The 18,320-nt window shown below is 40.1% G+C and overlaps 1 protein-coding gene across 1 annotated transcript in view; it reads right to left on the bottom strand.

Moving 5' to 3' along the window:
- MRPS22 (mitochondrial ribosomal protein S22) overlaps positions 1-12,239 on the bottom strand; it is a 71,394-nt gene extending 59,155 nt beyond the window's left edge. Inside the window, exons 1-2 of the mRNA XM_027845177.1 lie at positions 12,164-12,239; positions 10,338-10,602 (exon numbers count right to left, since the gene is read on the bottom strand). Of these exons, the coding sequence (XP_027700978.1) occupies positions 10,338-10,602; positions 12,164-12,239 (341 nt within the window). The remainder of the gene's footprint in view (positions 1-10,337; positions 10,603-12,163) is intronic.
- Between the last annotated feature and the right edge of the window lie 6,081 nt (positions 12,240-18,320).

Here is an 18,320-nt window from a genome sequence, read left to right as displayed (position 1 = left end):
TGTCAGAGTTTAGCAGAGACAGAAATCAGTAAGAGTTGGAGGAGTCACAGAAGACTTTGCTTTGTGGAAGAGACATCAACTGTAGGTATCTAAGATGAATGGGATAATTAAAGAAATCTATTCTGTGCAGCAGAAAGGTCACCTCTTGTGCCTCCTTATATAGGTTTGCCTCCCTTTGCCCAAAAAAGTAGTGAAGGCCTCTTAGTCCATTCTAACAATAAATCTCCGTAATTCTGATTTGTAATACTACTTCCCTGGAATTGTTGCACTGTGTATGTGTGTATATATGTATGTGTGTGTATGTACACACATACACATGCTGACATATGCTGCGATTGGCTTCGTTCTGCAAAAAGAGGTGCCTGTATCCCTACCATGACAACCCTGGAGGCAGAGGGTTGGTGTAGGTGGTTGGGGAAGGGTGAATGGGAAGTGGGGGTAGGGGCCCAGTCTGAATGAACTGTTTGGTTTTGGGGGTTTTTTTTTGTGCTTTTTTTGGTGAGGCAATTGGGGTCAAGTGACTTGCCCAGGGTCACACAGCTAGTAAGTGTCACATATCTGAGGCTGGATTTGAACTCAGGTCCTCCTGACTCCAAGGCCAGAGCTCTATCCACTGTGCCACCTAGCTGCCCCATGAATGAACTGTTAAAAGAAGAGTTAGCAACTGCTCTTGCTGCAAAGGGGGCTGTTTCGGACTTTATAAATCAAAATCCAAGAATGTCAGAGTTGAAAGGGACCTTAAAGGTCATCTAATTCTAGTTTCTGAATGGGAATTCCCTCCACAATATTCCTAACGAGTATATAGTCATTTAGTCTCTCCTTGAAAACTTTCATAATGGAGAGCTTATTACCTATCAGACACTCCATTCTATCTTTCTGACTTGTTCAGTCATGAAGTAGCTTTTGCTTACATCCAGCCATGCCATATTCCGCCTGGATTTGACTTCCAATCATTTCTCTTTTTTCTTCTTTTTGGTGACAAGAATAAACTGAATGTCTCTTCCATAGGACAACCCTTCAAAAAGTTAAAGTCAGTTATAATGTCCTACCTTCATCTTCTCCTGACTCAATTCTTTCAAGTGTCCTTTCTCTGGCATGGTACCCAACCCCTTCACAATTCTTATTCTTTTCTTAGGGATGTATTCCAGGTTGTCAATATCTTCCCTAAAAACATTATGTGGTGCCCAAAATGAAATGCAACAATCCAGGTTGTAGATTCCAAGGCAAAGTGTAAAGGTGACTAACATCTCTCCCTTATTCTGCATTATCAAGACTTAATGTAGTCTAGTATTTTTGACAGTCATGTCACCCAGTTGATTCATATTGAACTTGTCTACTAAGGCCACAAGATGTTTCTCACTTGAAACCTTGCCAAGCTATGTTTCCTCCATCCTATACTAGTGCAGTTGACTTTGTAAAGCCTGAAAGTAGTTCTTTACACTTTTTCTGATCAAATTGTGTAGCTGATTATTTAAAGTGCAAGTGTTCCATGCAGAAAATGCAGCACCGCAATGTAGCTATTAGATTCTCCCCCTCCCCCACTCCACCCAAGCCACAGAATGTGTGGCTTCTGTATCCTAAATGGTGTTTTGTGTGTGTGTGTGTGTGTGTGTGTGTGTGTGTGTGTGTGTGTGAGACTTCACCATGCATCCACCCAGAAATCCATCCAGGATGGACGCAGTGTCCTTGGGCAGAGATTCTAGCTAGCTGTATCGTTGCCTTCCCATACTGAATTTTGTGATTGTCACTTCTAAAAATTTCATCCCACTTGGCCACTGGGATGCTCCTTTAGACAATGTGTATGCTAATGAAGCTCTCCTCCAAAAGAAATCAAAGGGCCCCATGGAAACTTGTTTATTAGAAAAAGCTGTGGGAGTGTGTCCTGCTTGGCAGAGGCTCTGACCTTTTCCATCCTTCCTTGCATATTTCTCCCCAACAACATCTTTTTATGTTCCCTCACTCACTTGGGTGAATCATAGTTCTGCACATTGCTAGAATAAAAAACTTTTCTTAGTGCATTAGGTATATATTTGGGAGACAAAGGATAAGACAGCTGACAGCAGCTTCAGGTCCAAAAAATGTGCAAGAGTCCATTTATTTAATCCCCACATGAAATCTAAAGGAAGTCATAAGACATTTACCCCACTACCCCCCTTTTCTGAGAATAAAATAATATTATTTAGCTGGAATCAGATGCTTGGACTAGCTCTCTGAAAAAAAGTCACTTTTCAGTTCTCATCCAGATACCCTTAATTATTTAAAAACAGCTTTACTCATGCAAATAATTAGAAGTCACTCTCTTCCCAATCTGGAAGCAGAAGCTAAAGGAGCCACACCTTAACATATAAGAGTGTTTTCCCTTCTGTTTGGACAGTAGAAGTTATATCTTAATTCAGCCAAGTTCTAATGTTGTTTTGAGCATCTGAATTCTGAAGAGCTCTTTTGTGGGATTCACTCATGAATCTTAGCTTTCCACCAACATTACTGGCTTGCTGTTGGGGGAGGGAGTTGTTAAATCAAGGAAAAAAAATGCTTTGAAATGAAAACGCTTCCTCTTAGGATCTGTTTGGCTCTGCCACGTTTTCCTTGCCTGCTTTAGTATGCATTTATTCAGCCCTCATTTCAAAATTTACCATCCCTTGTATTCTCAAATTGAGTTGTGCTGAAACTGGGCTCCCCCCAACCCCCATCATCCTGCCTCCAGTCCTCTCCAAAGACAAATTGCTTACATCTGTTAAGGCATTTCTGATTAATAGAGAAATATGACATGTGATGTCGTCAAGGTTTTGGATGCTTTTGATCAAAGGGGGAGGGGAAGCTGTGCCCACACATTGCTACTCCTTCATTTATCAGGTCGATGCTATGCCTTTCCTCCCATGTGCCCAAGCCACTTCACAAAAGCCTTCCAACCAGCCTGCTATCAACACCATCCCCTTTCCGGGGGTGGGGGAGTAGCAAAATGAGGGAGCAGTAGAGAAAGGAAGAAAACTAACGGTTCTCAGTCCCACGTCCAGTCTTAGCAAAGTGCCGTCTAGGTCTCTGGTCCCTTAAGCTAATGGAATGAGCAGTGTGTCACTTCATTTTCTCTAGTAGGGAATTCAAATGAATGAATGAATGAATGAACGAATGAAATAGATAAATGTATGAATGTATGGACATATGCAACCTTGAATGTGACTAAGTAAATGTTTTTGCAGCAGAAATGAGAATAATCAAATGTGAGGAAACAATTTGTCGCATTCCTACATTCATTCACTAAATATTTTGAATTCCTACTAAGCACTATCATTTTGTAGGGAAGAGGATTCTATCAGATTCCTTCTCAAAATTTAAATTCAGTGCCCAAGGAGTAGCACGAGCTTTGTTGAGAGTGGGCTAAAGCCCTCTGGATGAGTAATTCACCTCTAACTTTTGCCACCCCAGTTGTTGCTACTTCAGTCAAAGTTGCAAGGACCTAGGATTTTGTCAGTGAAGAGACCCTCTTTAAAGATAAAAGCTGCAGTGTATGAATTAAAGTCATTGACAGAGACTTGAGGCACAGAGAAGTTATGGGACTTGCCCATGGTCACACAGCAAGGAAGCTGAGTTTGAACCCAGGTTATCCTGAATCCCAGTCTAGCATTTTCTCCACTCTACCAGTTTGGCTCCTACAATAACAATAGCTTTGTATTTGCATCACTTTCATCTCATTTTATCATAATAACCTCTTCAAGAAATCAGCACTACTATCTCTATTTTGCAGATGAGGAGTAAAGTACAGGCAACTTCAATGCTTTGCCTAATGTTCTTTCTGTTAATAGGATTAACAACTCACATTCATATAGTCCTTGTCACATGACAACTCTGTGAGAAAGGTAGAACAAATATGATTATTCCCACTTTACAAATGAGGAGACCAAGACTGAGACTGAGTGATTTGCCCACCATCACACAAATTAGTAAACATGAGGGCTAGAATTTGAAACGAAGTTTCAAAATCCCAAGAGCAGTGCTCTTTCCACTTTTGAAGTCTCCTTTCTAAGTCTCCACAGTTTTTTTGTTTTGTTTTTTTTAAGAGAGAAAGTACAGTTAATAATCACCATCTCCAATTGGTGCCTCAGGGTAATACTGCAGCACCATGTAGGGTAGGGCTTCAGTTCCTCTTGGAGGCTTTTAAATTAGGATCCAAGGCTGTAGATTAGCCTAATTTAATAACATGGCTGGCTGGCTATATTGAAGCCTACAATACAATTTTTTTCCCCTTTCAACTCACTCAACAAGTATTTTACTAAAGTTGGTTGCAGATGGAACCTGAGCCAGTGTCCATCTGAGAATCATAATCTTTTCCTTACTGAGCAGCTGAGGAAACCAGAGACACTGACCACAGTCAGAGCCAGGACAAGCATTTATCCATCCAAGGCAAGATCTGAAATGCCTTTTCCCATTGTGCTACCATCCAACGGAGGCCTGTAAGAGCCTAGCATTAGAGCTGGAAGGGGCCTTCAAGACCAGAGTCCAACCACCTCATTTTTATAGATGAGCAGACTGAGACAGAGAAAGGTTAAGTGTCCAGGGTCACAAAGTGAGCATCTGAGCCCAGATTTTAATCCATTGTTAATAAATGAGACTTGACAGTGTGGTATATTGTAGAGATGCTGGATTTAGAGGCAGAGAGGCCAGTAAGGAGGTTAATGAAAGAATCTAGGCAAGAGGTGATAAGGGACTGAATTAGGGTGGTGGCTGTGTGAGTAGAGAAAAGGGAACAGATGTTCGAATCTGGCTCTGTCTTTATCATCTATGTGACCTTGGAATAGTCATTTTCCTCTTTTGTGCTTTAGCTTCCTCTTCTGGAAAATGAGGGAGTTTCTTTATAGGTAACCTCTAAAAGTGTTTTCAAGCTCTAAATCTTACTACCTTGTGAGTCATGACAAATCAATACCTAATGCTATCACTCCATTTGAAATCTGCTCTTCTGCTTGATTTCAACTCCAAGGGAAAAGATGCCCCTCCCTGGTTAAGCTCATCACTTCTAAACTCACCTTCATGCTACCACTCAAACCTCCACCTCCCTCAGGCTCCTCTCCCTTCTGATTGGAGGGCTGGAGGGGAAAGTAACAAACTCCTCCCAATGCCTTCCTTTACATAAGGTAGAAACGGGACTCAGCTCACTTCACTTTGCATCTGCTCCTGTGCTTGGTTTCAACTCCATGGAACAAGATGCCCCTATGCCAGAGCCCTCTAGAATCCCCTGATCCCTGCTTTCCTATCTCATTTTGTGTGTTGTCTCCCCCTTTAGATTATAAACTCTTTGAGGGCAGGGACTGTCTTTCTTTTTATTAATTGTGTCCCCAATATTTAGCACAGTGCCTGGTACACAGTAAGCACTTTTTTGGGGGACTGAATTATGCATTAAAATATGTGCATGTGAAAAAATGTTTAAAAAATGTCCTTATTATTCCTTCCCTCCATTTCCTTTCATGGTGCACACTAGGTATCTGCCTGTGCAACCTACCTTTCCCCACAGCTTGACCACCACATCCAATAGATCAAATGAGATGATGTATGTAAAGGGTTTTGCAAACTTAAAGTGTTAGATAATTGTCAATTATTATAACCAATGAGCAACTCTGAAGAGGAACAGAAATAAAAGATGTCATCAAGAAAATGTATGACAGGAAGAAAAGACGGGCTGGTCATGTGGCAAAATTGAGGAATCAGATATATTCATCCAGATGTCCCATAGGCATCTCAAACTCAACATATCCAAAACAGAACTCATTGTCTTTCCCCCCATATTCGTCCTTCTTCTGAACTTCCCTGTTTCTGCTGAGGGCACCATGATCCTTTCAGACATTCAGTTTCACGACCTTGGTGTCATCCCTGACTTATGCTCTCAATTACTCTACATAGCCAATCAGTCGCCATGTCTTGTTTCTGTCTCCACAATATCTCACACACCTGTCTCCTTCTTTTCACTCATACAGACACCACTTTTTCATCTCTTGCATGGACCATTGCTTTTTTTTTTTTTAGCTTCTCTGCCTCAAGTCCCCCACTCCAATCTATCCTCCATGCTACTGCCAATGAGATTTTTCTATAGCACAGGTCCAACCATTTCATTCTCCTATTCAATAAACTCCCATGGCTCCCTACTACCTCTAGGAAACAATCCTGACCCTAACCTATGTTTCTAGCCTCTTTACATGTTACTCTCTTTCAAGTTCAAGACTATATGGTCCAGTCAAATAGATCTACTTCATATTCTTCATACCTGTTACAATCTTCAGTCTCCATGCCTTTGCCCCAGCTTCCCTGCAAGGAATGCACTCCTTTCTCACATCTGCTTCATAGAATCCCTAGTTACTTTAAAGACTTGGCTCAAGTGCTATCTTCTACCTGAGGTCTCTCCTGATTCCCCCATATACTAGTACCTTCACCTCAAATCACCTTGTATCTATGTTATAGCCACCTATTTATATATGTATTATCTCCTCCAAGGGAATATAAGCTCCTGGAGGTCAGAGGCCATCTCACGTCTATCTTTGTATCTTTTCTCCCTAGCACAGTTCCTGTGCTTAATAAATAATAAATACTTAATTATACAAATGCTTAATTAATGATAATCATAAATGCTTAACTAAAGAGTGACAGGGAGACAACAAAAGGACTCCACTAGTATCTCAAAATGTCAGGAGAAATCAAGGAAGACCTTCAGCATGTTGGGTGGACAGTGGAAGACCACCACTCTATGGTAAGTTGTGGAAGAGCATGAGTAAGAGTCACACAAGATGGGTAAGCATGGATTGGTCGGGATCTGTCTCATTAGAAGGGACTTTTGGTTTGATGTGATCTCAGATACATTTGAGCATTATCATCATCATTATTATTACTTCCCAAGGGCCCTATTTTTGCTCATTCCTTTTGCCACTACTGTGTATATTATGGCATGATTCAGTTACATACACAGCTACTCAAATAGAAAATAACATAAAGGGGACTGGACATGAAGCCAAAAGGACTGCTCTTCTGGCCTACAAGCTATGTGACCTCACACAGGTCACTGATCCCCTCTGAGCCTCAGTTGTCTTATCTGCAAAGTAGAGATAATAATAACCATACTGCTTGTCATAAAGGGTTATGATGATGATCTGATGAGACAATGTGTGTGGAAGGATTTTGTAAAGTCTTGTGGAAATATGACCTTATTCAGTATTCATAATAGTACTGGAAAAAGTCCTAAGTAGCTGAGAGATGACTGTGTCCAGCTGGATGATGGTGATGGTGGGGTGTAGAGGTTGTGGCATTAAAAATATACATCCAATGTTCTGCATGACTGCACATGTATAACCTATATCAAATTGCTTGCTTTCTCAATGTGGGGGAAGGGGAGGAGCAGGACAGAGGAAGAGAATTTGAAACTCAAAAATTTTTTTAAATGAATGTTAATTATTTTTATAAGAAATTGGGGGAAAAAATAAAATATTAAAAAAAGGAATCAGGAAAATATACATCGGACAGAGATTGATTCAAAATGGCTCCAGGAAAATCAGATAGATATGTATTCTACTATTCGTCAGGTCCAGGACCTGAAGAACACACACACACACACACACACACACACACACAGCAGTCCTCTGTCCTAAGCCTGAAGAGCACACACATACATATCACCTTCCTGGGCTTACAAATTCTATGCTATTTTGGACTTTGCCCTGGAGGTCTCCCAGTGCCGAGAAGGACTTTGGAGGGAGTGAAATCCCCACCATGAGTCCTTTGGATATTTCTTTCAACTCTAGGTTAGAGATTCACATAAATCTGAGCATACAACACAGTATCTTCTAGGATGTTGTTATTTACATCAACAGGCAATTCTTCATTTTCTAGAAAGTGTCACCTTGGGGGTCCTTGGGATACCATTTCCTCTGGTCATTTTAGAGCTGGTTGATTTAGTGTTGTACCACAGCAACTGAGATTTCCCATGGGAAGCTAATCGGTAGACTGTCACTGCTGCTCCTGATGATGACAATTTGTTGTTGTTGTTCAGTCATTTCAGTCGTATCCAACTCTCCATGATCCCATTTGGGGTTTTCTTGGCAGAGACACTAGAGTGGTTTGCCATTTCCTTCTCCAGCTCATTTTACAGATAAGGAAACTGAGACAAACAAGGTTAAATGACTTGCTCTGGGTCACACAGCTAGTAAGCATCTGGGACAATATTTGAATTCAGCTCTCTACTGAGTCACCTAGCTGCTTCAATGACAACACTAAGACCCAATAAAATCCTTAAATTGCTTCCTGAATCCATTTTAAATTTACATATATGTGCTTTGCATTCTAATCCTTTGAAATCAGTCATTTGTATTTAAAGACTACAATACAGAGGAAAGAGCATTAGCTCTGTAGGCTGAGGCACCTGGGTTCAAATTCTGCCTCTGACACATTATGTGACCTTGGGCAAATCACTTAGACTCCTCTGGGCCTCAGTTTCCTCATCAATAAATGAGGGGATTGAAATAGAGAGGCTCTGAGGTCTATAAAGCTTTGTTAGCTGTAACACTTCATTAACCAGAAAGAACATCTTCCTTCTTAACTCTTCCAGATAACTATAAGTTTACAGTTTATAATATTCACCCAGTTTTTCAGGATTATCTTCCATATAGGGAAAGAAAGTATAACGTGACTTTGACTTCTTCCTGGAAATATGCATATATTACATATTGCCCCTATCACAAATAACTTTTCAGTAGAAAGAACCTTGGCTTTGGTGTTCTGTGTGACCTTGAACAAATCACTGTACTTCTCTGGGCCTCAATTTTCTCTGTAAGATGTGTATGCTGCTCGTGTTAGTTGTCTATGTTTATGTTGGCTGTCTAAATGCAACTCGGGGAGGCACATATAGATATCTCTGAAATTTTGCCTTCCCCTCTCCAAGAGAAAAGTCTCTTCTTGCCTGGAGAGAATCAGGAGAGAAGTCATGAAGCTGGCTGCTCTGTTCCTGCACCAGATTAGAATTGTATCTATTCAGCATTCCCCTACTCCTCAAATATTGCTGAGCTAGAAGCTTTTTTTTAAGGTTCCAAAGCAAGTGTTGCCAATTCCCTGGTCACTGTCCCTTAAAGGAGGGTAACTCAAGTTTAACATTCTCCCCCACATTTAGTTACACAAAAGATCACCACAAATAGTGAGTAAATTCTCTTATCCAAGCAAGCAGTAGACTGAAATTGGAGAAGTTCTACAGATTAAACTATACCAGAAAATACATTTAAGACTGAGTGAAATTTTTTTTGATGGGAGCAAGCTGACAATTTGCTCAATCTTACCCAAAGAGAAATTCCTTAAAGTCTCTAAGGACACAAGCTGGAAATCTGGGTCCTTACATGTCTACAAGACAGTCTTCTTTTCTGTGGAGTAGACCTTGGAGTCTGGAACCATGTTATGTCTCTCTCGAAAGAGGAACCAAGAATATATCTCCAAAGTTCTCAAACCAACAGCACCCCTCACTTAGGTCTGCAGATTAGAGTTATCATTCTTTCCACCAAGTTGGAGAGTCAAATACAATAAATGCTCCAAGGTTAAAATCTAGGTTACATCTCATTTGTAAACTGAGGGATCTTAGGTCTATAAAAGATCCCAGAGACCATCTGGTCTAACTCCTTTACTTTAATAGTGATGAAACTAAGACCCAGGAAAATTAAGTTAATTGCCCAAGGTCATACAAGTAATAAGGATTTCGGGGGGAGGGTGCCCCAGTGAGACTTTGACAAAAACTAAAGGCCTACAGTGACTTAAAGACAGATATTGAAAGGTAAATGGCAAAGCCTTCAGGTTCAATATAAACATTCCATACCCTAAAAAGTATGGTGGGCTTCAAAACCCTAATTGCATATGAAGAGACCAGCAAGACAAAGATTGTGACTCCAGGGTACAGACCACATTCATAATCTGTCCTTGCTGCTCATCTACCCAAGATTCGCAGAGGAGTATGAAAGGTGGGAAAAAATAACAACAACAAAACTCATCACCTAAGAGGATATAGAGTGGTGTACTGAGGTAAGTGGCTTCTGAGAGAAGAAGAATTTGTCAAAAGGAGAAGCTCATTTTCTGCCATCTCAAGCACTCTCAGAGCCTCAGCTCTGAGTCCAAGGGAAGAATCTTTTGCTGATCCTGAGAGTCATTGCCTTAACTGAAAGAGCTTTTGTAGCACTCTAGCTGAAAAGAACATGCTAACACTCCAGCTGAAGGGGACATAGGCTCTCTCAGCCTGGCCAGAGGCTGAAGATAGAAAATGGCTGTAACTGCCCATCAAAAAGAAAACCCAGGGGACTCATGGATTAACCCATCCAGCAGAGATGCCCCACCTGACAACAGCTGCCCAGCTGTAGAATGGCCAGCCTGACCCTGTCCAGCAGCCACAGAGCTTGGTGTGGAGCCACTCTAGCTGCTGAGTGACCTGTTTGGTCAGTCTATCAGCCATAGAATCTGGTAAGGAGCCAGCATAGCCACCAAATGCCCTGCTCCACCAAGGCCAGCAAAAGATTGGTCTGTCCAATTGAGACACCACACCCTGGTGGAAGCTGGCCCAGCTGAACAAGGGAGTGACTTGGAGTAAACTCTGTGAGGACCCTCCAGGGAGAAAAAGGACATCAAGCCCCTGCTATTTCTGAATTATGAGTTGCCTTGGCTTTGTGTGTGCCTTACTACTATTGTACTTTCTGTTCAGTATAATGTTCTTTGATGTCTTCTTTCTCTCTGGAAAAAATAAATGCTATAAGAGTTCAGAAGAGAGAGAGAGTACTCTAAGTTCCTGTTCAATGCCTACTCTTCTCCCATTCTGGACTCAGGGTATATTTATGGGAAAGTGTGCCTCTGAAATTGAGGAAAATGATTTTTAACTATTATTTGAACTATGCTGTTTGAGTAAATGCTTTTTGCTATGATCTGAGTTTACTGGTCGATTATTAAGAGAAAGTACATTGATGGGGGCTTTTGAGATAGTATTTAGGAGAGCCATACCCCTTTAGAATTCTGGTCTACCCCCTTAGAATTCTGGAAGTAGTAACAGCTAACCATGTGACGATTCAACCAGCCACTGTGAATTGGGAAAATAAGTCCCAAGGGATATTATATGAGCATCAGAGATGGAATTTGAACCCAGGTTCTCTTCCTACAGAGCCAGTGCTTTTTCCATTTTACTATACTGTTGGAACAAATGACCTCAAGAATATTTTCTAGCTCTAAATCTAGGATTCTACAAAATTAACTAAACAAATATTTATTAAACTCTTCCTATGGGCAAGACAAAAAAAAAAAAACAAACAGATGGAGTAATAGATAGAGAATTGGTCTTGAAATCATGAAGAAATGAGTTCAAATTGCAGGTGAGTTTCCACACTGGGAGTTCTTCATACACATGAAATCAGGTATAGACCAAAACAAATAAACAAAATAAGCAGGATATTCCTGGGTGCTGTAGGGGATAGAAAAATCCATAAACCATGAACCTTGCCTTGAGAAACTGGTAATTAGTTAGGTGGTTAGTTATAGATCTAACACACATGACAAGTTGAACAAGTATGCTAAATGAATAATCCCAGATAACAAAACAAGAGCGATCACAAAGTAATACCCAATGAGTGGGAAATGAGACAATAAATGTCGAAAAAATTCCAGAGGAGAGAGATGGTACTGTAGGGTCCCATGATCTGGGGAGCTTTCAAGGAATAAAAGGGACTTCAGCTGTGATTTTAAAAAAGGATGGGATTTGTTATTGTATTTTTATCATGAAAGACATCTGTTCCTAACCCCTATCCCATACCATTGCTTCCCATGCGTGGAGCTGATGTAGTTGTCAGTCAGTCTAAGCGGAGACTTGGAATTTGCCACAGAGAGTTTGCATTCACTGATAATTCCCAGTCTCTTGTCTCTGCCAACATCTCAGGCCCTCATATTTCTTCTAATCTAAACAGTGCTTTGGGAAGACACTGGATGTAGATGAGATTCTGACTGGTGAGGCTGCCTTCCCAGATTAACTCTTGCAAGAACCTGAATTTAGTTTAGATCTAGTTTAGATCAATACCAGTAGCATGCCATCCAGGCAGAGGAAGTTCTCACCAGAAGCAATATGATGCTTTAAATTCTTGGAGTGCCTTGTTGCCTCCTCTCTGACTATTCATAACATACCTACTTTTCAAGCCTTGGCTTATGCCCATCTTCTCCACGAGACCTTCCCTGACCACTTTGGCTACATTGACTTCTACCATCTATAACTCCTTTTGAGCTGCTGTCTGGACTGCCTGTTTTTAGTCCAAGCCTATGGTTTCATTCCCATACTTGGAAACTCTCCACCAAAGCAAGCATCTATAACCTTAGAGAATTTCCTGGGACACTGAATGTTTAAATGACTTGCCTATTGTTCCATAATATGCATCAGGGGCAGGATCTATACTCAAGACTTCTTGATTCCAAGGCTGTCTCTATTCTATCCATTATACCACTCTGCTTCTATTGAACAATTGTTGTTGTTCAATCACTTCTGATTCTTTGTGACTCCATATGGAGTTTTCTTGGCAAAGTTACTTGAGTGGTTTGCCATTTCCTTCTCCAGCTCATTTTACAGATGAGGAAACTGAGGGAAACAGTTAAGTGAGTTGCCTAGGGGTCACACAGCTAGTAATATCTAAAGCCAGATTTGAACTCAGGTCTTCCTGACTGCAGGCCTAGTCTTCTATCTACTGTGCCACCTAGTTGCCTCATTGAAAAATCAGTGCCTGTTACAATCTATTTTACTCTCTAATTTTACTATACACTTTATCACTTTATCATAGTTGTATCATGTTTTGTTCACTGGTGTGAACAAATGTATATGAGTCTGTTCTCATCACTAAGACTATGAGAATTCATGTCTTCTCTTATATCCTTCAAAGTCCTTTATGTGGGGCTCGGTGTTCAGTAGGTGTTCATGAAAGAGCTTACTTATTGATTAATTTTAGTTCATCCATATCCTATCTATGAGACAGGGCCTGGCTCTATTTATATATCCAATCATATGAGATCACAGGGTCATTGAAGCTTATCTGTATCTGGCTATTAGGTGCAGCCAAGACCTGGGAATATCAGTTCTCTAGTTTGTGTGCCCTCCCGATGCCTCTGCCAACTAAACAGGAACAGTGTTCCAGCCTTGTGGTTGTTTTGAGCCAGGCCAGGTGTTAGCTCCCAGAATGAATGAAGCTCAGAGTAAAGTCTAAGCAAATGTTATAACTTGAGTCAGCCTTACAGTTTGGTAGTTTCCTACAAAATGTGACTTTTGCAAAAATATCTTCTTCATTAGTTTGCCCAGGTATCTGAAATTTTACCATTAGACCACAAGATATTTTGTCTCCAGAGGACCTCTGGTTTTTATACACCCACCTGTACACCCACACAACTACCCACACCTCACCCCCACACTCACCCCTATGTATGTGTGTGTGTGTATATATATATGTATATATATATAGTGTATATATATATACACATATATATGTATGTATGTATTACCTAAACCTGATTTTGTGAGTGTGTAAATATACATATCTGAGAAAGGTAACTTATTAACCCATTAACAATTACTATTGTAGATTAATTTTTAAGTTAACTGGGCAAGTACTCTTTGAATAGCATAAGGAGTAGACAAAGCAGGAAAGGTCTATGGAATATGAGGCCATTTCTGGAAAACCTTAATGAGATAGTATAGGAAAGGCTCTTAGGCATTTGGGAGCTATGCATAGCATTTGAGGGGAGGGACAGACCGTTCAAAGTGTGCTTCCAAAATAAACTTCTGATTTGATTTACAATTTTTTTCTGCAGACTGGCCTTGGTTGTTGCTTTACCCACCCACAACAACAACGGTCTGGTGGAAAGAGCATATGCAAAAAATCAGATGTCCTGGATGCTAGTTCCTCTGTGCCACTAATTAGCTGCATAACCATAGGCAAGTCAATGAATTTTTTCATTCTTGGCTTCCTCATCTAACACATGAAGGTTATACCTACCTTACAGGGCTGTTATGAATATCAAGCGAGAAAATGGAAGGGAGAGTACTTTCAAAAATATAAAATGCAAATGTAATTTATTATTAATTCCTACCTGTAGAACCTTGCCAAATAAAGAGCTTTGAACATCTCCTCTAAAATATGCTGAGGAGGAATGTCTCACCTTCCAGAGAAAATAAAGAGAAACTCATTTCTGAAACTATAGTTTCCAGTGAGATAACCAATCAGCATGGGTGGTGAGAGGTCAGTTTTGAATTCTCAATCAACCAATTAACAATCATTTTGTGCATACCTATTAGGTGTCTGTCACTGTGCTAGATATTGAGGAGACAAAGACATGAAATAGTCCCTGGCCTCAAGGAGCACCATATGGTCAGATTTGTGCTATGGAGTTATTCTAACACTGGTCAAAAGTCACCTATTTTCCCTGAAAATCATCATGACACCACATGGATGGCAAAATTTGATTGATGATCACAGAGAACTGCGATTATTCAGGTCTTCCCTACATACTTCCAAAGTTTCCTTCTGTCTCCAGAGCAGATTTCCCCTAACCCTTAAAATTATTCAGAAAAATTTCCCAGTACTAGAGACACATCGTTGGTGTGTTAGATTTTATGAAATGCAGATGAATCCATTGCACTAATGAGTCACTTAAATTTACCTCCACATATTTCATTGTATGGCCTGTCTTTTTTAAGTTCCTTCCTCCTTAGGCTCAACAGTGATAGCTTTCATTCAATGCTGCTCTGTTGGCCTTCATCTGGTTCTCCTTTAGATAACATTACTCGGACAAATTCCAAAAGTGGGCTGCAACCACTCTTTACTTCATGTCCTTCCTAATGCAACGTGGCCATGGAAATCCCTCCTCTGTTGGAGTTCTCAGAATTGCCTTCAAAAGGCTTAGGAGAAATTGAAATGATTCTGGGGAATTAAAAAGTTGTGCTAGGGACATAGGAGACACTCTTATAGATAGGTTATAAATGGAAAGGCAATTTTCTCGGTTCCTGTACAGATGATATTTCAGTGAGTTGATTTTGGGGGCCAAAGCATTTTGAAAATAAAACAATTTTTTAAAAATTTACATATTTCCTACTTTCAAACCAATTAGGCTTTCAAGAGAAAAGAAGGGCAGTTCCTGCTGTGTGAGACTATTCCTTGGAAAACTTATGAGGGTTATCTTTGACAGTCCTCATCACTCCTTCATGGTACCACTCCCCCCTCCCTTCAAGAGTTTCCTGCTCTCAGGAAGGCTCTGCTAGCCTTCATTTCCACAGTGGGATGAATTTTACTCATTATGTTCCCTCCATGAAAGTGCTTTTTTGATGCTTCACTGTAGTGTAGGTAGAGGTGGCCCTAGGTTCTTGAGAGGAACTCAAGCTCTGATGGGTCTTTTCAAGCTAGAAGAGTCTCACATGCAGGCTTTCTGATGACCTCCCTGTCTATCACCTGAGGATCAGCCTAGCTAAGTTCAGAAAAACTCATTAGTATATGCAAGGTAATGATGATGTTTGGTCCCAAGTTACAGAGAGGTGTGATTTTCATGGATGACAGGAGGGCCCACACCAATAAAATTACAGAACTTTCTCCTAGAGGTAATTGTAATTTAATAATTTAATGTAATATTAATGGTAATAATTTAAAATCTACTGCATGATTAAAGAGTGAAACACTGTAACTTTCACAAGGTATTTATCTCATTGAACTGCTCTGAATGCATCCTTTGTTTTTCTAACTGGACTCTAAGCAACTTGAGGGTCAAGATGTGTTTGTTATTTCCTTCTTAATACCTCTTAATACCTAGCATAGACTTAGACACATAGGAGTCACTGTAGAATAAATTCCACATCAGCTAACATTAAGAGCCTACTATGTCAAAGACACTGCATATCACTGTTGAGTTAAAATGAAAATATGATCTAGATATCAAAGATAGATGTTCAGACTGTCAAATTTAAGTTTGGATATCTGGTGACATATGCCCACTAACCGGAATTCTAAATCTTGATTTCTTTGGATAACATAGTCTTTTCTTTGGAATTTTTTCAATTAATGAAAGGTATTGGAATAATCCTGGCCCCCAGCAAATTAATTTCACAAATCTTATCTAAAGCACTTAGGTAGCACAGTGGATAGAGGTAGACATGTGCATGAGGAGACTTTCAAATCATTTGATTTAAGAAGCTATCTCCTCTGCCTGCATCTGGGTGCAATATAATGGAAACAGCACCAGATTGGGAGTCAGGGGGCCCAGTTTCAGGTGTTGACTTTGCAACTAACTTGCTGTGGAACTTTAAAAAAGTCACTTCATCTCTTTGGGCCACATTTTCTTCATCTGTAAAATATGGAGACTAAATTCTAAGGTCCCTTCATAATTTATGCTTCTAAGGTCAATCTTATCTCAGAAGAAAACCTGAATATCTAAGGCTCCAATAAGTGGGTACTACTTGAAAGCCTGTTCTTTGAATCTGGACCATCTCACCCAGAAGCCCTGATATGAAGATATGTCATAAAGCAAAATGAACATTCTCTGCCTTTTCCTCAAAATGCTTTTCTTCTGGTAGCTAAGGCAGGTGTATCAGTCCTGGCCAGCCCCCCAATGATGAAGATGCTTCCTGTCTTTATATCTACCCAAGGAGAGGCCTAGGTTACACAGCTTCAACCACAAATATTGGTATTTTAAAGCAAGTAACATGAACCATCTAAGGGCCTTGGAATTAAAAATCAATTAAAAGGCTATAGCATGCAGTGTGAAGGGGAATTATGTTGAAAATAGGTTGCAGAGCTTCAAAAAATCTATTTTTTTCAGTTTCACCCCTTTTTGTCCCCACCCCAACTCACTGTAAAGATCTATGGTCCTATAAAAATACTTATAAAAGTAAATAAAACACCACTTTAAAGTGTCTAGCCATATCTCAAGCAAATTACCTTCCACTGATGACCCTCTATAACCTGGCTTCAACCTAAGTAATCACAAACTCAATCATAGTGATTCAATATAATTCAACCATTTATTAAACTCCTACTTTGGGCAAGGCACTGTTCTAGGAACTGGGGGTGCAAAGAGAGAGATGACATAGCCTGCTCTCAAGGAGCTTACAATCTCATGGAGGTGCGGCAAGGCATGGATTTATTATATACAATTCTATTACAAGGCACAAGGGAAAATGTGATAAGTGCAAATGAGAGGTCCAGGAAAAACTTTGGTGAAATTTCAGAAGTAAGAGATGATTTTCATTTGGTGGAGAGTTTGGAGGAAGGAAGGGAGACATAAAAAGCATCTGGAGAAGGTGGTATCTGAGTTGGGCCTTGAAGTAAAACTAGAACTTAAAAAATGGTGGTCAGGATGGCTTTAGTCAGGGAAGACAGCATGTGAAAAATCATGGAGGTGGGAGAAAATAGGACCAGATTGGAGAATGCAAAAAGTGCAGTGTGGCTGAGGCTGAAAAGTCAGTGAATCATAGAATCATGGGATTATAATATACTTAAAGATAAGGGATATCTTAGTGACCTTCCATTCCAACCCCGTCATTTTAGAGAGCAGGAAACTAGGATCCTGAGACATCATATAACTTCCCCAAAGACACAGAGGTATAAATGGTGGGGCTAGAAACTCTCCTTGTCCAAGCCTTCATTGTGTCTCTCCTGGACTATTGCAGTAACTTGCCAGCTGTTTTCCCAGCTTCCAGTCTCCTCTATTTCCAATCCATCCTTCACAGAAAAAATAACTTTTCTGAAACATGTTTGATCATATCTTCCCTTGCTCAAGAATCTTTATGGCCTGTATCCCAAAAAGATCATAAAAAAGGGAAAAGGACCTACATGTACAAAATATTTATAGCAGCTCTTTCCATGGTAGCAAAGAATTGGAAATTGAGGGGATACCCGCCGATTGGGGAATGACTGAACAAGTTGTGGTATATGAATATAATGGAATACCGTTGTGCTTTAAGAAATGATGAGCAAGCAGATTTCAGAAAAACCTGGACTTATATGAACTGATGCAAAGTGAAGTGAGCAGAACCAAGGGAACATTGTATACAGTAATACAACATTGTGTGATGATCAACTATGATTGACTTAGCTCTTCTCAGCAATACAATGATCCAAGAAAATTCAAAAAGACTCATGGTGGAAAATGCTATCCACATCCAGCGAAAGAATTGATGAAGTCTGAATGCAGATCGAAGCATACTATTTTTTACTTGCTTTATTTTTTTTTTTATTTTGCAAGCTTGACTTTTTTGAAAACTTTAGTGGCTTCTCTGGGTTTCAACTTGGCGTTTAAAGTCCTTGGCAATCATATTCCAG

Source organism: Vombatus ursinus, unplaced genomic scaffold, assembly GCF_900497805.2.
Source record: "Vombatus ursinus unplaced genomic scaffold, bare-nosed wombat genome assembly UNPS02014959.1, whole genome shotgun sequence".
Taxonomy (NCBI): Eukaryota; Metazoa; Chordata; class Mammalia; order Diprotodontia; family Vombatidae; genus Vombatus; species Vombatus ursinus.
Note: the sequence above shows the minus strand (reverse complement) of the source record. Positions and strands in the feature narration are given on the sequence as shown.